Source organism: Epinephelus lanceolatus, chromosome 21 (assembly GCF_041903045.1).
Source record: "Epinephelus lanceolatus isolate andai-2023 chromosome 21, ASM4190304v1, whole genome shotgun sequence".
Lineage (NCBI taxonomy): Eukaryota > Metazoa > Chordata > Actinopteri > Perciformes > Serranidae > Epinephelus > Epinephelus lanceolatus.
The window spans coordinates 22,894,073-22,919,530 of NC_135754.1; the positions used below are offsets into that span (position 1 = coordinate 22,894,073).

The following is a 25,458-nucleotide window of genomic DNA, read 5'->3' on the forward strand; positions in this document are numbered from 1 at the left end:
GTTGTGTGTGTAAATCCTCAATGCACGTGAGGATGAGAGACACATCATCTCACTAAACACTGACCACAGACAGACCACACTCTGTAATGAATAAATGAAAACATGGTGAAGGCACAGATAAAGCACTGGAGTCATGCTTTATTTATCTAACGTGCTGTTGTGTTATTGTATTCTGGAATCGCACACATCAAAATATAGAATATAAAAATCACAAAAGGCAGAATGTCGTGTGTTTGACAGCTTTTGTAAAATCAAATGTTTCACAATTTAAAGATACACTATGCAGGATTGTCCTAATAAAAAATGTAAAGACTCATGCAGAAGTAATCCCTTTCAATCATCACTTACGACCCACTAGAAGTGTGTGGCGGTATATTTTTCTGCAGAGACTCTGCCCTCTGCCTGGATTTTATTATTTAATTCTTATTTTCTGTGTCCAGGATGTTTATGGGCCCAGCGTTCAGGTGAGGTCAGGGCACTGTAAAAAGGTAGCGACCACATGCCGGACCTTAAGCAGAAGGCATCCAAGAGACATGGTGCCGAAAAAATGCAAACATGGATAGAACCCAATATATCTTTGCTGTCCACCATGGACAGATGGCATGTCGCCTCACAGCAAGAGGGTTCCAGGTTCAAACCCAGGGTGGGGAAACACTTCTGATCTCTCCGTGTCAGTGTGGGTTTTCTCCAGGTACTCCAGCTTCCTCCCACAGTCCAAAGACATGCAGGTTAATTGGTGACTCTAAATTGGCCGTAGGTGTGAATGGTTGTCTGTCTCTATGTGTCAGCCCTGTGATAGTCTGGTGACCTGCCCAGGGTGTACCCTGCCTCTCGCCCAATGTCAGCTGGGATAGGCTCCAGCCCCCCTGCCCCGGGATGTGGTACTTCCGATATAGATTGTGAGGAAAAATGAGAGTGAATCTGGGGATGACTTTTACTTTCATTTTCACTGGTTAGCATGTTTATAAACAGCAAGCAAAAATTCTGGGTAACCTTTTATGTCAAAATGTTACTCTTGAACTGAGATTAAAACATGAAAATTCACAAACTAACATTTAGCTAACTTAAACTAGAACTAACGCCTCGCTGTTGGATGCGTCCGCCAATCTGTCAAGTTGCGGCCACAGTTTACATCCATGTCTGTACGGACTTATATGTAGCCATGACAACTGACCACGCTTCAAGTACAGATACAAATTCTAAAACCTGAATGCTTCACATATTCAGTGTGGATGTTGGTGCCAAATTCCCTCTGATATTGCGCCCACAGCAATGAGACAGACGCAAGATCACAATGACCATCAAAATCTAATCAGTTCATTCTTGAGTCCAGGAGGACGTTTATGCCAAATTTGAAGAAATTCTTGTGAGACTTTCCTGAGATATCGCACACAGAAGAAAGAGTTGGATGGATGGACAGACAACCTGAATACACAATGCCTCTGGCCACAGCTGTCGCATGTGTGAAGGCAAAAAAACAAATATGCCGACAACCAGTTAGCTTAGCTCAGCATAAAGACTGGAAACAGCTAGCCTCGCTCTTTTCAAAAGGTAACAAACTCTGCCTACCAGCACCTGTAAAGCTCACAAGTTTAAGTGCAAACAGAAACATTTTTTGTTGCAACTCATCATTATGAAGTAAAAAACGATTGCAAAATGTAATGACGGTAGAATAATGACACCATCAGCATTTAGAAAATGAAGGCTCAATTTATGGCACAGAGAAAGTGCGTTAGCGATTGAGCGCAACCAAAACAGGAAGAGGATAGTGCTTTCGTTTGTAGCTATCAATTTTTTTAAAATTTAAATTATTAATATTAGCTACACACACAAATTAAACTTTAGGTAGCGTACTAGAATATTATACTCAATTGCTGTTTAGGTCCATTAGATACATTTTGCTGCTTGGCTGACTTGTAATGAACAGACTGAAAACTTTATCTTACTAGATAAAATAGAAGTTTTCCTTTGGGTACATAATTAATAGTTTAAAAAAAGGTAATATCGTAATACTCAGCATATCACAACATTAAAAATTGCAGTAATATTGTATCGTGAGTTAAGTATCATGATAATATCGTGATAGTATCGTGGTTCCTCTGGTGATTCCCACCCCTTAGAACAACTGAAGTAATTGTGGAAACTGTGGTGGCTGCTAGGCTCTGACGAAAAGTGATGTGGTTGTCACTGAGACAGCGGCGTCAACACAACACCACTTTAACATGTTATATATGGTTTGTTTGATCCATGAATAAACTGTGCAAAAAGAACAATTCACAATTTTACGAGCGGTTATGTGCCGGACAATATCTTGGCCAAGGGCAGTTTCTACTGGTTGCCTGGCAACCTGGTAAAACCACAACATATCATTTTTACACTTCTGTTTTATACTGATTTAACAATGGACATATAGTGAGTTACTTAGTGGGCTTTAGAGGTGCTGGAGGGAGATTTTATTAATTGACTGCTGTTTGTACCAACATGTAAAGATGACAGATTTTCACATCTTTACCTAACGTCACTGTTTAACTGTTTAAATCTACAAAGAGGAAAACATCATCTCAGCCTTGAGCCACTATCTCATGAAAATTAGCCATTTGGTCTGGGGCTTATTTTTATTTTACGCCTGTTTTGGTCTGATCACAGTATGGAGCCAAAATAAAGTGCGAGCAGTGTCAAATCTCTGCTGAAATGGGACGTTACTATAAATATTAGCCCACTTTGTGAACAGAGAGGGACCTGCGGGAGCGAGGCGTGCCATGCAACAACACACAAGAGTAAGGGGGCCATCGCTGACGTGGGCTTGTTTAGTATTCAGCATATTATGTTGATAAAATTTAGCAATAAGATGGATATAATTACTCCTGTAAGTGTACTGTAAGTCTCCTCTCTCTCTGATCTGCCAGTATAAATGACCTTTCTGCTGCATTTACACTAAAGAAATCTGTTACACTCCTACAGTCTGTGGTTTAATGTTTTCTGACTCATAATAAGAGGCCAGTAAATCAGATAAACAGTCAGAGCAGTAATCCACTGTTGTATTTACAACAACACAGTAAGACCTGTAGTAAACAGCATGAACAGCCACTGTACAAGTCTTACATATATGAATATCTCCCCCTAGTGGTGACAACACAGTCCTGGCATCAAGCACAATCTGAGGAAAGAAGTTGTGTGAACGCAGGAAGGCAATACAACCTAACCCTGTGTTTGCTGCCTGCCGTCATGGAAATCATTAGTCTACACTATAATGAATCTTACCATCAATCAGCTCATCTGGTCTAAAAAGGCCCACTGGACCCCAAGAGAGCAGAAACTGCAGGAGGCCAACGCTACTATCTGAATATGGTAATTTAGTAAAGAGATCTGGCTGAAATTAAACGACACTTCTAGAGACAGATGTCAGAAGTGCAAAAAATTGTAAAATGACAGCACCAAGAAATTATGTATCGTGATTAATTAAAGCTATAATTTGCATATTCATGCCGATAAGACACCAGAAGACTTTGAAAAGACCGACACCCTCTCACATCTAAAGACGATGTGAGTTTTTAGTCACGCTAAAAGATTTTGCAAAGACTGAGCATCCTGCAGGGTCAATATTTGTAAGACTACGAGACCACCTAAACTAAAAATTCCATTATGTTATTTCCATGGCCTAGGAAAGTTCAATCAATATTTGTGAACATGAGCTACTCTCTCTCAAAGCCATAAAATGGAAGAGTAAGTCTCAAATTAGAGACTTAGACATAGAGTATAAAGCCTGAAGTTGATCTATTTGACTTTGTGGACCCACAGAATGTTTGCTCTTTTTTAACCCGAATGAACTTTATTCTATTGTAACGTTCTCTGTTGTGAAAAAGAAAATGTACCTACATACTCATACATCAAATGATCAAGATCATGGGAGTGTCCAAGAACTGAGGTAAAACTCTCATGATTTTAATCAGCCACTGGAAATTTGTCTTTGTCAGCAAGTCCAAATCTGAGGCCATGGTTCCCGGAAACTGGTGAATTGCCCACTCCAGGTTTGGAGAGATTTATTGCCTCAAGCGAGGGAGTTCAAGTATCTCGGGGTCTTGTCCACCAGTGAGGGTAGAATGGAGCATGAGATGGATCAGCGGTTTGGTGCAGCTTCTGCAGTGATGCCGGTCCATCGTGGTGAAGAGGGAGCTGAGCCAGAAGGCAAAGCTTTTGATTTACTGGTCCATCTACGTCCCAACCCTCACCTATGGTCATGAGCTCTGGGTAGTGACCGAAAGAATGAGATTGCGGATACAAGCGGGCGACATGAGCTTCCTCCATTGGATAGCTGGGCTCAGCCTTAGAGATAGGGTAAGGAGCTTAGACATCCAGAGGGAGCACAGAGTAGAGCCGCTGCTCCTTCATGTTGAAAGGGGTCAGTTGAGGTGGTTCAGGCATATCTGATCAGGATGCCTCCTGGGCGCCTCCTGTTGGAGGTGTTTCAGGCAAGTCCCACTGGTAGGAGGCCCCGGGGTAGACCCCGAACACACTGGAGGGATTACGTATCTCGTCTGGTCTGGAAACACCTTGGGGTCCCCCAGGAGGAGCTGGAAAGTGTTGCTGAGGAGAGGGATGTCTGGGGTGCTTTGCTTGGCTTGCTGCCCCTGCAACCAGGCTCCAGATAAGTGGATGCAGGAATGAGTAAGTAAATCACTTAAAAGTGGTTTGGTGTTAGGCCATCATTACCTTCAATCTATGCTTTAGTATCCAGATTTTGCTGAATGGAGCGCAAACTGCTGATGATGTGTGTAGGTCACTTTGATTTGTCACTTACAGCAAATGACATCCTCCATTTTATAGTGCAATTACAACTTATAGTTTATAATTCAGAAGGTTTACTGCAGGATGCTTCTCTCTGCTGCATCTCAGCCCCACTCATGTTTTAGGCATACAGGAGCGATTTATTTTTAGGTATACCTCTTGCCAAATGTTGCTTTAATCTTCACAGGTGACTGCACTTATGGGACAATGTGGATGTGGTGCTGCCACAACATTCAGTAACACCAGATGGTATCAATTGAAAGGATCATATTGTTAAAAATGTGCATCGATGCAAGCATTTACAAGCTCACGCACTGTTAGTGAGGAGAATTTTCTGGATATTTTGCTTTTCTTCAGCTGCATAAATGGCTGTTAATATGCAAGTAAACCTTTTTTTCCCGTAGAATATCACCCAAGTAATGGTAAGGCAACAAATTGGTAAGATAAGATAAAAAGATTTATGAAGCCGTTTTCATGGAAGGCAGACAAGGCTTAAAACATTTCATTAAGCAATATTTAGAGTTTAATAAAATTATAAATACAGCTGAAGGAATTAATCAATCAAATTAACATTTTTAAATGTCAAAAATGAAAAGATGTGTTTTTGTGTTCATGAGTTCCCAAAGACACAATAAATCAACTCGTTAATGAGCAAATGTTAAAAAAAACTGGAGTCAATTCACTCAGACAGCGCTCACCACAGTCCACAAGCTTTGTTTCCACAACAACAAGACATTTCAGGAGATGGTTTTTCCCAACAGGAAGTCAGCATACTCTTTCCTGTGCAGCACTCGGTGCATTTTGAAGGTGTTGGGTGAGGTGTTTGAGAAAGCCATCATGTCCTTGCGGAGCTCTCCAAACGCACCCTCCGCCACCAGCTGCACCCTCATTGGTCCGATGCTGCCTTTGATACGAAAAGACTTGTAGACAGCCGAGTCCTGCTGGAGACAAATGTCCAGCTGGGAGGAAGGAGAGAAAATGTCACACAGAGAAAGAACATAAAGATCAATTTGAGGATAGAGAAAAAATATGCTGTTGCTAGGGTTGTCTCACCTTGTATCGCTGTTCCTCTGTGAGGTTTCTCACACCTTTCAGCTCTATGAAGACCTGGTAATGAGGATCAGAGCCGCCTATCGAGTCTCCTGCAAGGCAAAGTAAAGTAAGACTCAGTGTAATGCAAACCTGACTAACCACACAGAAAAGACTTCCAAATTTTGCTGTGACCGAGGGGTATAAGCCATGGACTTGAGTTTGGCATTTTGACATCGCTATCTTGGATATTTGGAGCCAGACGTGACCACATTTGAATGAGAGGGTGGAGCTGTGGAGGGTACAAGCTCTATTTTGGTGCTTTTTTGAGCACTCTGGCACTTACTTACTTACTTACATTCAAAGTACAGAAAAAAAATTCCGTTGTGAATTAGAAAATGGTCGGTGAGCCAACCAGCACCTTCTCGCGGGCCAAGTTAAGGATCACTGCTCTAAGAAGTCAGATGTTCAGTGTTTCTAATAAGTAACATTTGTTTTAATGGTTTCAAGCCTGTTTTTTGCTAGCGAAAAGTTAGCATTAGCATGATCCCAGTAAAGGTATACTGTGATATCAAAATTGACGGTTATCGCACTGTCTGCTTATCTATGATACTGAAGAAAAAAAAATGCAACTGGACAGAAAGTCTCAACTTTATTTTAGTTGTTATCAAAAGAGAGACTTTTTTCCACATACTTCAATTGAAAAATGGTTTCAAGTTTCAAATATATTAACTAAACTTCAATTTAACCAAAAATAACCCTTCTGTTTTAATTCCTTTAAGGGTCATTCTGATTGATAATAAATTAAACTCTAGAAAACCGTGAAACCACGATATTTCCAGAGACGGTTATCGTACCTTGAAAATCTCATACCGTTGCAAACCTAGTTGTAAAAGCACTGTCCTTACCAAGGTAGCAGCTAGTGTTAAGGTTAGCTCCACCCTTATGTCCAAATATGGTCACTTCTGGCTCCAAAAATCCAAGATGGCAACGGCCAAAACGCCAAACTCGAGGCTTCAAAGTGGGTGTTTACAAACCAGTGGGTGACATCACAGTAGCTATTCCATCATTTTAATACTGTCTATGATTGCTACTCCTCTGTCCTGATTGACAGGTCCCTGTGAGGCGTCAATCACAAGGTAGCCATGTCATCTATTTTACTCTAAATAAGATGATAATTTACAAAATAAACATCATTTTGTATTAAAGAGGACTTGAAACTAGTGATTGAGTTCATAAACTCATAAGGAAATTGTTTACTGAGGTGATAAATCAAGTGAGGAGTTGGGTCATGTTCTCCCAGACTTCTTTTTACCACCAGTGGAGTCGCCCCCTGCTGGCCATTAGAGAGAATGCAGGTTTAAGGCTCCATTTCTTTCACACAGTCTATGGTATAAGCCAGACATCTTACCCATGATACCACTCTCAGCGCAGCAGTAGTCGACCAGCTGAGCTCCCGGCCACTGAGCAACAGCTTTCTTCAGAGCGGCGAGGAACAAAGCCTCAGACACTTTCTCCCCTCGGACGCTCAACATCTGACCCCGTCTGACAGAAGACACAGGGAAGCAAGGAGTGCATTTCAAAAGCTCTACATGGGCAGGCATAGAGGACATTACATGATATGCAATATGTGAACAAACGTGCATGGAACCACTGTGTCAAAACGTACCTGTACTGAAACTCAACGATGGGACACTGGTTGTGGAACCCAACTACTTTCACAATGTCTCCGATGCGATATCTGTAACAGCAAAATTCAGCGTGATTCATGCAACTGTCCAAGCCCAATAATGTTTGTGAAATACCTGGAATTAAACCTTGTGCAGATTGTACCGTTCTGAGCATCTTTAAATTGCACGTCAGATTGTCTTTCGAGGAGTCTGAGCACAGATCTTGGTATTGCAAAGCACCATTGGACTTGAGATTCCATTCTAATAGAGTGCAGTCAAGTGAAACCACATCACAACACCAGCGACACAAAGCAATTACTCTTCTATGATATCTCACTTTTGTAGCCTATAATTTTACAAATGGGCAGTTAATCGAACCCACAAAATATAGACCTAAAACTGGCCTGTATTTCAGGTATTTACTCCCTGAAAACATTCAACCAGCAAATCCTGCAGGAGCAAAACAATCTTTGTTGTATATGCCATCATACCTGAAGAGTCCTGAAGCGTTTGTGATAACGAGCTCATAGTTTTGTCCCTCCTTCACCTCCTCCATCAGCACCGTTTGAGGCGTCTCCTCCTCCAGGCTGCTCTCCGGCAGGAACTCGCAGAACATCGAACGAGGACACAGCAGATAGCGTCTGTTTGGCTCCTGGGGCCAAAGGTTCACCCCTATTAAACCTGCATACATACCATTAGAGTGAATAGCTTGTTTGCAATGTGACTAGAAATAGAGGAAAGTGACTACATAAAGGGTTCGGATGAATCTGCAAGCAGCAGGCATCATCAGAAGATTGAAACTCATGTAGGATGTGATCCATACAAAACGAGGAAATGTGATTTTCCCGCGACTTGACCGCTGTGGACACGATCGTCAATACAAATTACCTCGTCCTCCAATACTCCTAACGTTACTAATGTTACACGGCGGGCAGATGAAAGCGTACAAGAGTCTAGAGGTATTTTGTGTGTGGTTTGGTCCATGACTGAAACGACTGCCATCTTGTTTTTGGCCGGGAGAATGAATGTGCAACTGTCTTTTATATTTCATCTCTGTATCCGGATGCACAGCTAGATGTTACTAGGTAGCATTGAAGTATTAGCCTACCTTCTACCACTTATGTCATCCATTCCCAGAGGTCTGGTAAAACACTATTAAAAATCTTTGTCATGGCTAAAAACCCAGAGAAGTTGTCACAGCACATTGTAGCTGCATCCAACTTGAGGCATTTTTAATACGAAGCCTTAACGTTTATGTTTGACATTAGTTGACTCTGCTCCTCCAGACTGAAGGCGAAGGTTTTTGATCAACATCTTGCCGTTGTTTCTCAGTAATTTTTTTTTTCTTCTACTATTCCTAGGACTTAAACTGGCCTTGTTTTTACCTTATCTGCTCAATTGGAACTAGGGATGGGTAACACATGCAAAAACACTATTCGAAAATCGTGGCAACTATTCGACAATTTTTCAAATAATCGCACACAGAGATCCATTCATCTTTAAAGGCCTGAACATACTCGGGCGGAACAGACTCCGCAGAGGTCCGTCCGCAAGCCCTGTGCGCGCACACCGGTGACTGCTCGGCATGTATTTTTCACATCGCGGGGATTTTACACGGACATTTTTACAGGAAACTACAACGCGGAAGTGCGCTTGACTATGAAAGCCCGAATGACTGCGGACATTCCTCGCAGAGTAGTAGTCTCTGCATGTTTCTCCTGTTTGTAGAAGAGCATCAAACTAGCTGGTAGCCCATCTCACACCGGCAATCCTAGACTGTCCTCATGCGGTTAGGAGCTGAATTGCATGTCAAATAAAGGGGGGGAAATAAGACGGCAAACAGTAATAGTCGCATTAAAAAATCAATTTTTCAAAAATAAAATGACAATTCGAAATTCGAAAATCGTGACCCATTCCTAATTGGAACAGCCATACCCAGCACAAATCATAGGCGTTTCTAGTGTAATTAGGTTCATTTTGTCTACTTAAAATAGATTAACTACATCTCCTTAAAAACTCACTGTCTGGAAAAAAGAAACTTTTTACACTTAACATAGGCGTTTCTGTTGTTGTGTTGGTATTGTTTGCCTCCAGTTGCCTGCCCTCCATCTGGGCAGCGCACTGATATGCAAAAACTATATAGTGCTGCTTTGATGAAGTTTTTGGTAACACTTTATTTGAAGGTATCTACATCTGGGTGACATGATACTGTCATAACTATGACATGACACTATCATGAACTTGCCATAAACATTATGAATGTGTCATAAACGTTTATGATTGCTGTTATTAAGTGTCATTCAGTTTTTGTAATGACAAGTTGACATTGTTTGGGTTGTCTTGATTATGACAACTTGACATTAATCAAAGTGACATTACCAGAAGTTGTCTTTGTCATGACAAGTTGACGTTACATTTGTTTGGGATGTCCTTATTATGACAACTTGACATTAACCACGATGACATTACCAGAAGATGTCTTTATGTCAATTTGTCATTATAAGGACATCCCAGGACATCCCAAACAAATTTAATGTCAACTTGTCACGACAAAGACAACTTCTGGTAATGTCACTTTGATCAATGTCAAGTTGTCATAATCAAGATTAGGGTTGGGTTGGTATGAGGGGAAAAAAAAAAAAAAGGTCCAGTTTTTGTAAAAAAAAAAAAAAAAAAAACCAAAAAAAAAAACAAAAAACCATCAAGTCGGTAATACCGGATTTTTCGCCACTTGGGGGCGCAATTGACTCATTTAAAATAAAAAATGATCTTAGGACAACAGAGTGACAGTAATGAGTTGTTTCTTTTATTCCTTACAAATAAATTTTGCAGCTTACTCAATCAGTGCAAACAAGGGTTGCCTCCTTCGTCTGGCTCAAAGCCAAAGTGTTGCCATAGTGGTGCATTCTTTGATTTCCTCGAGACTAAATTGTCCGCCATTATCAACTCCCTGTCACTACTAAACAAACTCCAAACAAACTCGGGCTTACTATAAGTGGAGCGGACTCCGTGTAAAAATGTCTGTGAAAAATCCCTGCGATGTGAAAAATACATGACGAACAGTCTTTTGTGTGACACTGGTGTGCGGAGCAGAGTCTGCACGGTCGTGCTTTGCGTGCACAGGGCTTGTGGACATCCACTTCCCAGGCGGACCTCCGCGGCGAGTATGCGGCCCGGTTGGTCTCAAAAAAAAAAAAAAAAACCCGGTCCAAGACGGAGTACCGAACCAACCCTAATCAAGATAACCCAAACAGTGTCAACTTGTCATTACAAAGACCAAATGACACTTAATAACAGCAGTCATAAACGTTTATGACATGTAAATAATGTTTATGACAAGTTCATGATAGTGTCATGTCATAGTTATGACAGTATCATGTCACCCTGATGTAGATACCTTAAAGTAAAGTGTTAACAGTTTTTTTTTTGAAGGCCAAACCAAAAGTTAGTGCTGCCCTGGTTCCTTTGTCAAAAATCCAATGGGAATTTTCCATTGGATTTTGGCTTGTTGCACAAAATAAGCTCTGTGCCAAATAAACATTTCTGATACTTGCATGTTTGTTCAGCACAATAATCTTCACAATGATCAGTTTTTGAGTTGTGCAGCCTAAATGCAGTCGCCAGAAGTAAAATGCTAACGTTAGCCCATAAAAGGAACTACACCATGGTAACATGACCTCGCTGTCACCACCAGAACGAGGCTGTCGAGCTGTATTTGGCGTGATGACTTTCTGTAGTCTCATGTAGCCACTTGTTGGCAACCGCCTTTTTTTAAAGACACATAAAAGCTTTAAAATTCACAAGTGGGATATTTACTGATGTATTTTATTTCTTGGAACAAAACATGAAGGTGTCTTTTGCTTGTGTTAACCAGAAACCTTAATACAGGCATCTCATAAAAATCCACTGACTTTAAGGTGAGAAAATTGTAGCGCAAAAATGCTAACTGATTTCTGCGTTTAAGGACTTATTCCTGCACTACTCTATACTACACTACTGACCGTAGATATGTGTCTTACTTGGAAACATAACAGGCCACTCCCCACCAAAACTTTGAGAGCAGATGTTCCCACAGAGGTGTCTGTGGTCAGGTTCCTACCTTCAGTCGCAGCGTAGAAAGGCGAATAGAAAGGCACTCCCTGGCAGTAGTTCTCCCTCAACATTTCCCCATAGATCTGATTGGAGCCTGAGTCCACTGCCAGCACCAGGTGAAGGTGAGGCCACACACGCTTGGCAATCCCACGGAAGCCGTCCTGGAAGTGGGCCCGGAGCTGAGCGGCCCTCTCTGGGTCCGGCTTAATCAGAGCCTCGAGTCTGGACCTCACTTTGGGCTCCAGAGCCAGAGCGCTGCTGACCTTCCCTTGTTCAATGTCCTCCACGAGCTCCTGCCAGCGATCCTGTGGGATGGAGAGGAGATTGGAAAGAAATTACTTTTCTAATCCTTTCTCCATCTAACAAATTACCTGAGCTTTTCTTTCAGTCGCTGGGAGCCTGACACCTGACTCAAGACTTCATCCCACTTAACGAGAAAATGTTCCAGGGGGACTCAAACCAGGCGTCCGTGAGAGGATACAGCAGTAAAGAACGTTTCCATCAAATCAAAAATACAGTGCTACTGTTAGATGAAATTCTGTCCCTTCAATATATCGGACAACTTCTTGGAATTAAGACAGATTTTCCTGCTCCTCTAATGACATAAACAGAGACGAGCATGATGCATTAAAGGAGTAAAATAAATGCAGAGCGTGTATTTACATGACACACAACCATTATTTGTATAATAAATCACGACATGAGCCGTGCTGTACCTGTAAAGCACTGAAAGCATAGAAAACTGTGGACGCAAAGTTGGACTCCAGCGTTCCCACACTGGGGTCTTTGAGAGCAAACAGCAGGTGCAGGTAGAGGGTGTCCTTCTCACTAGGGACCTGACAGAAAGGACAGAGAACGGTACAATCCATTAAAATGTAAAATAATAAACAAACTCTGCATGAAATTCAAATCAAAAATACAAAAGACATAACACGTCTTCATATACAATAGGTTATTTTATGGTTTTTCTGCTATATTTCCATTTTTAGTGCAGATTTATACATTTGTTAATATTCTAGAGATGTTTTACAATGAGATTTTTTTATTCTACAACAGCTGTAAAGTAAAAATGCAGAATTACTACAATAAATATCTGTAATTTCAAAATAATCTGTAGACTAACTAAAGGTTTTTACTGTCATTTGTGTTTGGCAACTGTTGCTGTGACTTTTAACTTTTTTTTTACACTTGTTTTTACATTGAATTTAAAATTTTACTGCAAAAAAATAAGATAGTTGCCCAAATTTAACAATCAGCAATAAAATGTGTATTTTATTTTATTTTATTTTTTACATAGAATCCAATTCAATTAACACTCAAGAGCATGAATAACACTGTTATAACTAAAGGTTTTTACTGTTATTTGTGTTTGGCAACCGTTGCTATGGCTTTTTATGTTTTTTTCACTTGTTTTTACATTAAATTTGTTTTGTTAAGTTTTACTGCAAAAAAAGGAGAACGTTGCACAAATTCTATATTTAGCAATAAAATGTGTATTTTATTTTAACGTAGAATTCAATGTAAGACCATTTTTTACACTTGTTTTTACATTGAATTTAAAATTTTACTGCAAAAAAATAAGAAAGTTGCCCAAATTTAACAATCAGCAATAAAATGTGTATTTTATTTTAGTTTAGTTTTACATAGAATTCAATATAATTAACACTCAAGAGCATGAATAACACTGTTATAACTAAAGGTTTTTACTGTTATTTGTGTTTGACAACCGTTGCTATGGCTTTTTATGTTTTTTTCACTTGTTTTTACATTAAATTTGTTTTGTTAAGTTTTACTGCAAAAAAAGGAGAACGTTGCCCAAATTCTATATTTAGCAATAAAATGTATATTTTATTTTAACGTAGAATTCAATGTAAGACCATTAAGCAATTGATTAGTCCTGTTAAAAATCTATAATTTCACATTTGTCAATTTAAAGATTACAGCCATATGTTTTATGGTTAGTAGTTTTAATCAAAGTTATTTATTTCATGCCATCTACACTTTATGTAGCAAAAAAAAGTAAAACTAGAGTGACACTGGAAGAGCACAGAACTCCACCAAGACCAAATGCCCTATCTCAAAATGTTAAAAAATAATTTGTGTATCCACCCTGTAATATAGATCCACTCAAAATTTAATGGGTTCTTTCTTGACACATGCTTCAACCTTTCACCAAGTTTTATGAAATCAGGCCAGTAGTCTTTCTGTAATCCTGCTGACAAAAAAAGACGAACTGAAGATATAACCTCCTTCACGTGAATTTTATAGATACTTTCAATTAAGGGACTACTACAAAAGGGAAATCAAATCAGATTCTTCCAAGGAGGTGAATTGTGTTATCTTAATCATAATTAAAGCATATCAGGAAAGTTACATAGGAATAATTTTGGCATTATATCAAGGACTGAATATGAATGATTAACATTCAACTAAATATATCAAGGTGAAATGAGAGAAAGAATTCAATGTAGAAATATTTCTTAATGAAATTAAATAAAGACTGCACTGGGAAAAATAAAAACAAAATATAACCTCCTTGGCGGAAATAACAAGATTTAAGACGTGAAACTCTTAAGTGTACCTCAAAGGCGGGTGCTGGGGTGGTGTAGAGGTTGAGCATGTGGCGTGAGGAGGCTGGTGTGGAGGAGTTTGGTCCGATGGGAATCCCGGCCTCAGACTGGCGAAAAGTAGGCGAGTAGAAGAACTTAGTGGTGCGCTGGAGGCTGTCGGTCTCAGGAAATGCTCTTCCCATGGCATCCAAACACACGGTCACTCCCTGGTGGAAACAGTAACACTGTGTGGAGCCAGCAGCTGGGCCAACACATCATCATCAACATCATCATCATCATGAAGCCTCACCTGCAGGAAGAACTCAGTGTTGGTGTCCTTGGTGCTGAGCAGCATGGCGCTGGTTCCTGAGGTCCCAGAGGTCATGGCCAGGATCAGCGGCTTCTCAGCAATGATCACCTTTTCCTCTCCTGCCGCGATGCGACTGATGAGCTCACGATAGTGCTCATATGTGGTGATGGGGTGACGCGCCCGGAAGCTGCCGCTGTCTGAAAAATAACAACCAGTTTTAAAGTTTTCTGTTCATCAGTCAAATCTGTTTTTACAAGTCATTTAATTTTTTAATTACACTAACTGTTCCCTAAAGCCCCCTTCAGAGTATTTTAGTGATTCATCCCTCTCTGCAGTAATACTGTCATTCATAGCCAAAGCAACCATTCAGGACACTGAGATATGGATTTGTTTTTGTCTCAGGAAATTTGGGAGCTTTAACAATCTAAGAGGTTTACACTTATTTTATAATTATGAATCAAATACACATGGTGAATGTTTTAAAGGTAGTAGTGTTGTCACTAGTCTTAAATTTAACTGTTTTTAGCAAACAAAGAACATTAATTTAGAGGGACTTTATATTTATCGGAGGTACTTAAATCTGGACAGACAGAAGATTAATCGCCATTTACATTGATAATTGGTTAATTATTATCAATTATTATCAGTACCCTTTTCCAGATTGTCCTGCGCTTTATGCCTCTAATAAATTAACAAGATGGCGCCAATGCAAGTGGCAGCCTTTCATGTAGCTCTGTCTTTGTAGTGTGTTTTTTACCCTTATCCACTGTTTTTCTATCCATATGTGTATCCGTGTCTGTGTCAAAACCTACTGGAGGTCCATCCGTCTGTGTCAAAAGCTACTGGGGGTCCGTCCGTCTGTGTCGAAACCTACTGGGGGTCTGTCCGTCTGTGTCGAAACCTACTGGGGGTCCGTCCGTCTGCGTCGAAACCTACTGTGGGTCCGTCCGTCTGCGTCGAAACCTACTGTGGGTCCTTCCGTCTGTGTTGAAACCTACTGGGGGTCCGTCCGTCTGTGTCGAAACCTACTGTGGGTCCGTCTGTCTGTGTCAAAACCTACTGGGGGTCCGTCCGTCTGTGTCGAAACCTACTAGGGGTCCGTCCATCTGTGTTGAAACCTACTGTGGGTCTGTCTGTGTCGAAACCTACTGTGGGTCCGTCCGTCTGTGTCGAAACCTACTGGGGGTCCGTCTGTCTGTGTCGAAACCTACTGGGGGTCCGTCTGTCTGTGTCGAAACCTACTGTGGGTCCGTCCGTCTGTGTCAAAATCTACTGGGGGTCCGTCGGTCTGTGTCAAAATCTACTGGGGGTCCATCTGTCTGTGTCAAAACCTACTGTGTATGTGATACACTGACGACAGATTATGCTACGTTTCATTTACCTTGGAAGTCAGAGGTCAGAGCTGGGAATGACATCATACCCATATTGAGAGAGCCATCATAGAATTTGCATTTGGCGTTGATGAGGTTCCTCTGACTTTGCGAGTCAGAAATCCAGTATACATTTAGGTACGCTATACAACCCCACTTCAAAAAAACGGAACTATCCCTTTAACGACCTTTTTGCCTGTTATGTAAGGGTTAAATGAATATAGATAATGTGAAGAGGAAGAAAATACAATAATGTTCAGGTTCTAAAGGGGTGAGGCTGTGCTTTCACATTTTAAGTTTAAATCCTGGTTACGGCCCTGCTGTCATACTGACTGTGCAACCTATAGGCCACTGATTCTCAACTAGCGGCCCGTGGGCCAAATCTGACCCGTGACAGGGTGCTGGGTGGCCCCCCAACCATTTTCAAAATTCACAATGAAATGATTTACAATGTGGTTTTTTTTGCACTTTTAATGTAAATCAGGTGCCAATGTGCATAAAATGCACCAAAATAGAGCTTGATTAATCAAGGGGAGGACCCCCTCGGACCCCAAACAGAGGTCCAGGCTGAGCCCCAAGTGTCCTAAAATCCTAAAACAGCCCCTGCATACACCTGACTTGTGCAGGGCTTTTGCCACTGTCCCCTGGCCACCTGTGATTTTGCAAAAGGGCAAGGCAACTTGAGTATCCCTGCTATAGGTTGTGGCCATCTATACACACACACACACACACACACACACACACACACACACACATAAGATTACATCACAGGCAGTCAGAGGACAGAGGAGGTATTACAACACGTGCAGTTTGTTGTCCTGCAGGAGTTTGACTCACGCTTAAACTCACGAACACCACGTCAAACCCCTCTCACTAATACCACCTTATTGTTTCCTTACCTTTAATGGAGTTGAAGTCGTACTGTCTTCCATAACATGTTTTTGCGTTTTTACTCAGGCGCTTCAGCAGCGTCTCCTCCTGGACCTGCTTCACATTCAGAGTATCGGCTTCAAGTTTCCTCCTCTGCCGCCTGCCCAGCCAGCCCACACCTTTCACGGCCAGATACTGACTGAGCAGACTGCTCAGGGTCCGCTTCTCACCTCTCATCTTGGAGCTCATGTCCCTCCAGAGCAGCGCCATCCCGGCCAGAGAGACCACACCGAGGGCGGCGGGCAGAGGACGCGGCATCGCTGTGGAGAGGAGTCGGTGTTACACAAGGAACATAAGAGGCCCATGAGCCAGGTGGGGGCGCTGTTAGCCAACATTACACCGTTAGCTGGCTCAGCTACTGCCAACTGCACACAGCTGCTCCATCAGACTACACTTACAGCACCCCTTCTCTTCATTTCACACACCCACCTTCATCACACTGAGGACACTTACCCTGATTTTGCCAAATGATGGCGACGGCAACTGATAAAACCGCCAAACAAAGCGGCACGGCAACGCGAAACAAACTGAAAGCCATCCTCAGAAAACACTGTGACCTAACGGTGCTGTGTTTTTAACCGCTTGCATATATAATAACGTTTTAACCGCATTTATGCGACAACATCAGAGAGGACTGAACTTTTGCTTTCGCAGGCGTTTGAGCTGCTTCCGTGTTTGGGTCGCAGCCTGAAGCGCTGATTGGCTGACATCAGGATGACGTATGACTGATGTTTGATGATCAGCACACAAACATAATTTTTTTTTATAAAAGGAAAGATGACTCAGATTTAGCTTTTTTATAATTTTTGGCAAATCATAAACACATAAAATTAAATGTAAAAAATAGAATAACAAAATTAAAAAATTTTAAAAAATATTTAGCTATATTCAAACTCTTAAAAATAATAATAAATAATAATAAAAAAATTAAAAAAGGAAGAGAGAAAACGGCCACACTGTTGTTTCCATGTTAAGAGTGGACTTTCACGCTTTAAATATATTTTATTTTCATTGCTTATTTACATCTATTATGTAATTTACAATAGTGTGTTTATGCACAGTAATGCACCTGTCTATAGCCGCTTATTTATGACTGTATGTTTGTTGATCAGGTTCAATATTAGGCTTAATATAAATAAATGATTTTTTTTTTTTTTTAAATTTACATTTATTAGTTTGCAGTGCCCCTTCTTAAATAACTAAACTAAACTAACTAGATAAATAAATAAACAAACAGAAAATATTTTGTCTGGAGCTGTATTTATTGTGCAAGTTGTGATAACTATTTGCTCTTTTACATATATAATTTTCAATGGTGTTTTTATGCACAATAATCATCTTTCTAGCTGCTGATTAATGTCTGTATGTTTCTTGATCAGGTTCAATAATAGGCTTACTAAAACTTAATAAATAAATAAGGAAAATATTTGGTCTGGAACTGTAAATATTGCACACATTGTACTATATATTTTTTTATTGCTTATTTACATATGTTATTTACAATAATGTTTTTGTGCATAATAATGCACCTTTCTAGCCACTGATTAATGTCTGTTTGTTGATCTGGTGCAATAATAGGCTTAATAAAAATTAAATAAATAACAGAAAATATTTGGTCTGTAACTGTATATTGCACAAGTTGTGGTTTCACCAGATTCATTGTTTTTTGTATTGATCCTTTGTTTTCAGAGCACATTTAGTTTACACCCCCAAAATTTTGAGGGTAAAAGTAATCAATTATAATAAATAATAAATCTTTTCTACATTGTTTGGCAAATTCCATATAAGTAGGTTAAATTTTGTCATAAATGCCAATTTTTTTCCTGTCTTTGAATTCGTTTTTAAACAACACGCAAACATAAGAGACACATCAAAGAGGCAGATAAGTATTAACACCTTAAAATCTTTAATTTATTTTCAAATTGAAAAACTTGTAGTTACACAAAAAGAGGGGAGCAAACACACATGGGTTGAATCTGAAAGAAAACACAAAATTAGAACTTCAGATTAAACAAATGTCCATCTTAATGAGGATAAAGTTAAACTAATAATGTGCAGGATAAACTAAAGAGAAAGAAACTGCTTACCAGATTTTATTCATTTATTGCTCATTATTTTCTCTGCTGAAATAATCATTATGTTATTATTAGTAACACACACTGTGTTAAAGGCACGTTTGACCTCATGATGCACTGGATGTTCAGTAATTATAAGCATAATTTAGGGACATGATCTATCATGTCTATGATGTATGAAAGCTGTAACATTATGGTTCATGTCCTGAGCCTGTGATGACTCCCTCTCGCCTCTGGCTGTACATCAGTCCACAGAAACCTCTTCATCAGCCCTCCTCCTCAGAACCTGCACAAACATCACAGACCACACTGACACCTTTGAAGTCAGGGCCACACTGGAAATGTTCAATCAGAGAGATCTGCACTTCGCTCACCTGTTTCATTTCCATGGCGACAGCTGATAGCGAAAGAGCACAGATAATTATAAAGTGATAAACACACGATGAAGCTCATTCTAGATATGATTTTGTACTCTTTTATTTTGGACTAACCTGCCCAGTAAGAGGAGGGTAACATCAAAGGTCCATCGACAGACAGCTCAGACAGCCGCGACACCTCGGCTGGGTCGTCGACAAATAACTCTTCGGGTTCGTCCACACAAAGCTCAAACTCTGCTGTGACATAAACACAGAGATGCTCAGTGTGTTGTCTTGACGTCCTGGGATGCAAGACAACTTTAAGGTTTTTTTTCTGGCAAACAGTCTAATCAAATCAAAGATGGGAGGCACAGAATGACAGCTGACGGAGAGCTGCAACATCTTGGGACATGTTTGTTCCTTTCAGCTGACCTGTGACCTCCTCTTCCTCCTCCTCCTCCTCCTCTTTGGACCAGGCTGCTGCTGTTTCGACTGCAACACTGCAGTCAGACATGGAGGACGTGAGGCTGTTGCTCCAGAGTCTGTGTGCTAGGCGTGTTGTGTCACAGATGTAGGCCTCTCTGTAGGAGTGACTGGCTGAAGAGAGACAATCAGGACTGTTTTTACATACGAAACTGGTTTAAACATCCCATAATATTAGTCTTTTATGATACTGTTTTCAAAATGCTTTGGCTCAGTTGTAATGACTTTGAAGTGAAATTATTAAACAATGGATTTCTTTTCAGATGTCTGACCCTGCATGTCCTCCAGCTGTTGGATGTAGCTGACTGCAACTCTGGTGCTGATGTGGAGCCGGTGACTGTCAGTGAGGTGCCTCAGGACGTGTTTGGCGTGGAAGGCTGACGGAGTGTAGTACACCAGCTTAGAGAGGCACAGAGAGCCCACTGCGGTGATTTCAAACCTGCTGCCCTGGAGAAGAAAGAGACATACAGTGCTTTACAGTCCAATACCGTATGTGAATATATGTATGCTTAGGTGTGTGTGGTCTTTGGAACCAACCTGGAAGGTGAGGCGCTCGATGTCGCTCCAGGAAAAATCATACAACAGGCACTGCTTCCCCTCCACCTCCTTAAGAAAAGTTTTCATTGTTTATAGGTTAATGTGTCAGATTTAAGGGGATATAGTACCATCTAGTGGTGAGGATTGCAGATTACAACCAGCTGAAACGTCTTAAAATACTTTCAGTGTTCTTTGTGTAGGAGGTTTGTAGGAGCCTAATTGTCTGCAGAGGTCGCTTCCTCTCCAAAACAAACAGACCAGGTGATTTAAAGTTATTTTTCTGGGCATTTTTAGCCTTTAATGGATAGGACAGACAAGTGTGAAAGGGGGAGAGAGAGAGGGAGTGACATGCAGCAAAAGCCACAGGCTGGAGTCAAACCCGGGCCGCTGCGGCAACAGCCTTGTACATGGGGCGGCTGCTCCACCACTAAGCCACCGACGCCCCCAGACCAGGTGATTTAAACTGGTGTTTTTCTGAAGCTGAAATGTTATGGAGAGGCTGCGAACTATGGTAGCAGATGCGAAAATGCAAATAGCGCTGTCTAGAGCCACTACACTAAAGAAAACATACGAAGTAACCTCTATTATATTCCATTTCTGCGAATATATCCTTCTAAATCTTACACACTGGACCTCTGATACATGCAAAGGAGTAAACTGATTGTAGATGAAAATGAAATAATAGAAATCATCATGTCGTAACATTACTTGTGGTGTACCCCAGGGGTCAGTATTGGGACCTAAATTGTTTCTATTATAACGACTTATGTAGAGTTTCAAAAACATTAAAATTTGTATTATTTGCGGATGACACCACTATTTCACGCTCCAGAGAGTATGTACAGCTGCTTTTGATGGAGATCACAACAGAAATGAATAAACTAAAAAGATGGTTTGAAAAAGACCAAAATGATGTCATTTGGAAAATCGGAAAAATTGATACGTAAGTAAGTAATACCTAAGTTGATGTAGAAAAAGTGTATGAAAATCGATTTCTGGGAGTGATACTTGATCATGAAATCAGCTGGAAACCCCAAATAAGTTACTTTAAATCAAAGCTGGCAAGGAGCAGGAAAATCAAGACACATACTGGACCATAAATCACTATATAATCTACTGCATCTTAATTGCTGTGTGGAGGTCTGGGGAATTTATGTATATTACACATAATGTTGGATATAGGGAGCACACAAACACATTGTTTTTAAAGTCACATGCATTGGAATTCAGGGACTTGGTTAAATAATCTTCTTCTGAGCAATATTCAAAAATTGTTTTGTGACGGAGGGGGGATATTATTCAAGAGGAAATAGGTCTAAATAAACCATTGTCTTCATACAACCTCGATAAGTCTGTGTATTTGAGTGTGTGGGGTGGATTTATGTAACAGGTTAGATGAGGAGTTAAAGGGAAGCACAACTATAGAGCACTTTAAAAAGATGTACAGACAGATTATTTAGGAGGTATGCAGGCAAAGAGGGGTGATGCTGATGGGTTGATTGAGATGGGCTTTGTATATGTTAATATCTAAGACCATTGTTTATTTATCTATATTAATGGTTGTAGATAAGTTTGGGATAGTTGTTAACAATTTCCTTTTAAAATGAGACATGAATACTCAGAAGGGGGTACAATTATATACGCATACACTTCTTCCTACTCCTTGTTTTGTTTGCTTTGGTTTGTTTTGTTTTTTTCTCAAAATCAAGTCATTCATTCATTCAAGGCCAAATCTCTCAAGAATGAATGTATATATGCAAAAATAAATTCCCAAACTGTATGTATCTGTCACTGTGGAGGACCCACCTGATAGACATGGACTCCTCTCAGCGTCACACCCAGAAGGATTGAACTTCTCACCTCTCTTTTCTCCTGCTCATAAAATAACAGACGAAGAAGGAGAGTTTGAAATATAAAACATGAGCTCAGGTAGCAGATGTTGTTATGCTTCCTCAGTTTAATATTCTAAACAGCCTCACAACTTTCAGATTTTCTGACTGTGCACACCATGACAGTGACAGTAAAGGATGTAGGTTTCATTTCGATATGAGGGGATACATGAAACGGGAGTTAGGGGGTCTTCCACCACGTACCTGTCAAACACTTGATTTCTTGCATCATAGTGAATATTTGTGCACCAATTTGTACATTTTCTGCATTGATTTATGGTGTAAATATATTTAATTTTTTCAAGAAAACGTCCTCTGTGCCTTTCATGTTTTTATGGGGATGAGGCTTAAATGCACACGTTTTAAATATTGAGGTGTCCCCTGTGTCTCCCTCTGAAATCTACCCCCATGGTTACAGTATTCTGATGGTTATCTTTGGTTATGTCTGTGCAGTCCGACCTGTCTCATCCTGTAGAAGGTGACTGGTCCATCCTGCAGGCTGACGGCCTCTCTTATAAACTGTAGGACAGCCTGACTGCGCGTCACACCTCTCAGCTCAGTGTGTAACACCGGGCAGTGCTGGAGCATGAAGTCTCGCCCACGACGCTTTATCAGCTGAGGACATAACTCATGTTATAAACACACACATATAAATGTAAGGTTAAGATCAGCTCCAAATGGTCACACTACCCAAGAGGGGAAGTAATCCTCGGGGAGAAAGTAATGTCTGTGTTTTCTCCTCTGTCCTCTCTCTTCTCCCTCCTCTTCATCATGCCCCTCTGCTCTTGGCTGCAGATCTCCGACTTCAGCCTGTAGAGCAGAAGCTGCCAGCTGGAAGAACAAAGCTTCCTGATGGCGGCTCTGTGAGCGCAGCACCGTCTGCCTCAGCTCAGCGTAGTAGAGCTGCTGCACTCTGCTGCTGCTGAAACAACCAGAGGACAGAAAATCACAGAGGATCTGTGTCCATAGAAAATATTTAAGAAGTCTCAAATTTCTGTCTTAAATGAGAAACTTTCTCAAATAATAATAACTCTGTTTTGTTTCTGAAATAATCTGAGACACTAAGTCATTATTTTGAGATAACTAACTCATCAATTTGAAATAAGTAAGTCTTTATTTTTGAGATATTAAGTCATTATATCAAGATACAAACTCATTTTGAGAAAGTTTCTCATTATTTTCTGATTCTAAGTCATTATTTTAAGATATTACGTCATTATTTTGAGAGGTTTATTCATCACGTTGAGATACTAACTCTTTAATATGAGATAAGTAAGTCATTATTTTGAGATTCGAGAAGTCATTGTATTAAGATACAAACTTGTTATTTTAAAGGAAGTTTATCATTATTTTCTGATATTAAGTCATTATCTAAATATGTTTAGTCATTGTTTTGAGAAAGTCATTAATTATTTTGAGAAACTAAGTCAGTATTTTGAGGTCTCTTGTTATTTCCTGATTCTAAGACATTATTTTAAGAAAATTTCTCATTATTTTGAGATGCTAACTCATTAATTTAAGATAAGCAAGTCATTATTTTGAGATTTTTTTGTCATTTCAAGATATTAAATCGTTATATTATGATATAAACTTATTATTTTGTCATACTAGCTCATTATTCTGAGAAAAAAAATCTTATTATTTTGAGATACAAACTCATTTTGAGAAAGTCTCATTATTTTCTGATTCAAATTCATTATGTTAATTTATTAAGTCATTATTTTAAGAAAGTTTCTCATTATTTTGAGATATTCAGTCATTTCGAGATATTAAGTCATTATTTTAAGATACAAACTCATTTTGAGAAGGTTTCTCATTATTTTTGAGACACTAAGTCATTATTTTGAGGTCTCTCATTATTTCCTGATTCTAAGTCATTATTTTAAGATATTAAGTCATTAATTTGAGATAAGTAAAGCCTTATTTCGAGATATTATATTAACATACAAACCCATTATTCTGAGAAAAAAAAGAGTTATTAATTACTTTGAGATACGAAGTCCTTATTTTGAGGAAATGTTTCATTATGACTTACAGGATCTTTGTTTTTCATCACATTGGTAGAAATTAGTTTCCATACATAGATGACGTTAACTTACAATATCAGCCGCCCACTCTCTACATAATACTGCACTCTCAGAAACAGGATGAATGGCACCTGGGAATATATGTAAAGGTAGAATAAATATTTCAACAGAGTCAAAAAGAAATGTTGCTCACTTTGACAGTCTGGTTAATATTTAAAGGAACAAACAGACATCATATTTCCCTGAACATTAATGGAACAAAGAGTAGTTTGTACAGAACATCTCTTTGGATTTAAAGCAATTATAATGGTTTGTAAGTTCAGCAATTTACTGGGGCAGCACTACACGCAGTACTGTCTGTAAATCTTAAGGGAAAAGGTTTAATCTCACCATTAAGGATCCTCTGCTCCAAGTTTTACCAAAGTACTTGCTCAGCTTTTGCTCCAAATCAAGAAAGAGGTATTCATTATCTGCGGACAGAAATACACACAGTGAATATTCACTGAGAAAACAGGATCAGGGCTGCTGTACGTTCATTTACCCACAGCCTCCCTAAACTACAGCATCTCTCAGTAAATGAAGTCAAAACATTTTCTCTTGACTCCCGCACAGACAGCAACTGACCTCTGAGGACAGCCAGACCCAAGACTTGGAGCTCACTGACGCCGAGCTGCTTCAACACACTGTCCAACACCTCGTGGCCTCTGGATCTCACCTAACACACATAAGAATAATAAAATAAGAGTACACGTGAGCTTTGGGCTCATTCATACAGGATTAAGGATTTGCAGTAAGTGCATTTAGTTAATTATTGGGTATCAGGCAACCTGTCAGACCTCATACAGAGTTTAGTTGTATTTCAAAATTGTAGTTTCAGAAGCTTTTCCAGTTGAATTACCCTCAATATATCCAATATATATCATACTGATCATGTGTGTAACACTGGCACATCAATGACAGCTGTTAATGTCAAATGAAATCTGGAGTTAATTTCTTCAGTTCCAAGTAATGCATTAAAATAAAAGACTTAAAAACCACATAAATACGACTCAAACAGGACATAGAGGCCACTCACCATAACAGTGCAGTCCAAGTGCTGCTTGGTTGGTAGAAGGACACAAACTTGACGCTTCTGTGTCGTCCTCATGGTCACAGAAGCTTCAGCTGCTCTCAGACCTCCATATATTCTCCTCCTGTCCTCCCATGGGCCAACCAAACAAGCCTCCCTAACCTGCCACATAATGACTTCACACTCTTGTTGATATGAAACAGAGAAAAGCATCAAAGCCTCACATTGCACAAGACTTTTTCACAGGTTCTTACTACAGAGATGTGTTCTTCTCTTTGGGATTTATT

The 25,458-nt window shown here is 39.9% G+C and overlaps 2 protein-coding genes across 2 annotated transcripts; both read right to left on the reverse strand.

Moving 5' to 3' along the window:
• Nucleotides 1–5,285: 5,285 nt before the first annotated feature.
• Nucleotides 5,286–17,409, reverse strand: ghdc (GH3 domain containing). The gene is made up of 11 exons (XM_033610486.2): nucleotides 17,189–17,409; nucleotides 16,705–16,995; nucleotides 14,436–14,632; nucleotides 14,158–14,352; nucleotides 12,293–12,412; nucleotides 11,584–11,881; nucleotides 7,976–8,165; nucleotides 7,484–7,555; nucleotides 7,226–7,359; nucleotides 5,839–5,927; nucleotides 5,286–5,744 (listed from the first exon to the last, which is right to left on the reverse strand). Exons 1-11 carry the CDS (start codon nucleotides 17,271–17,273, stop codon nucleotides 5,523–5,525), a joined length of 1,893 nt encoding a protein of 630 aa, XP_033466377.1. The 5' UTR covers nucleotides 17,274–17,409; the 3' UTR covers nucleotides 5,286–5,522.
• Nucleotides 17,410–18,624: 1,215 nt separating this feature from the next.
• On the reverse strand, nucleotides 18,625–25,249 carry LOC117247528 (FERM domain-containing protein 6-like). The gene is made up of 13 exons (XM_078163517.1): nucleotides 25,178–25,249; nucleotides 24,727–24,817; nucleotides 24,493–24,572; nucleotides 24,175–24,233; nucleotides 22,766–22,997; nucleotides 22,535–22,690; nucleotides 21,993–22,058; nucleotides 20,187–20,255; nucleotides 19,922–20,096; nucleotides 19,606–19,763; nucleotides 19,302–19,413; nucleotides 19,185–19,207; nucleotides 18,625–19,096 (listed from the first exon to the last, which is right to left on the reverse strand). The coding sequence occupies exons 1-13, from the start codon at nucleotides 25,247–25,249 to the stop codon at nucleotides 19,055–19,057; spliced, it is 1,335 nt and encodes a 444-aa protein (XP_078019643.1). The 3' UTR covers nucleotides 18,625–19,054.
• Between the last annotated feature and the right edge of the window lie 209 nt (nucleotides 25,250–25,458).

Coding starts and splice junctions, on each gene's coding strand:
- ghdc (XM_033610486.2), bottom strand. CDS start 17,273: ATGGCTTTCAGTTTGTTTCGCGTTGCCGTGCCGCTTTGTTTGGCGGTT. Junction 8,166..11,583: donor TTTCTACGCTGCGACTGAAG/GTAGGAACCTGA, acceptor GTATGTATGCAG/GTTTAATAGGGGTGAACCTT. Junction 7,360..7,483: donor ATCGTTGAGTTTCAGTACAG/GTACGTTTTGAC, acceptor GTCTTCTGTCAG/ACGGGGTCAGATGTTGAGCG.
- LOC117247528 (XM_078163517.1), bottom strand. CDS start 25,249: ATGAGGACGACACAGAAGCGTCAAGTTTGTGTCCTTCTACCAACCAAG. Junction 24,234..24,492: donor GGAGCAGAGGATCCTTAATG/GTGAGATTAAAC, acceptor ATATATTCCCAG/GTGCCATTCATCCTGTTTCT. Junction 19,097..19,184: donor TCGCCATGGAAATGAAACAG/GTGAGCGAAGTG, acceptor ATGTTTGTGCAG/GTTCTGAGGAGGAGGGCTGA.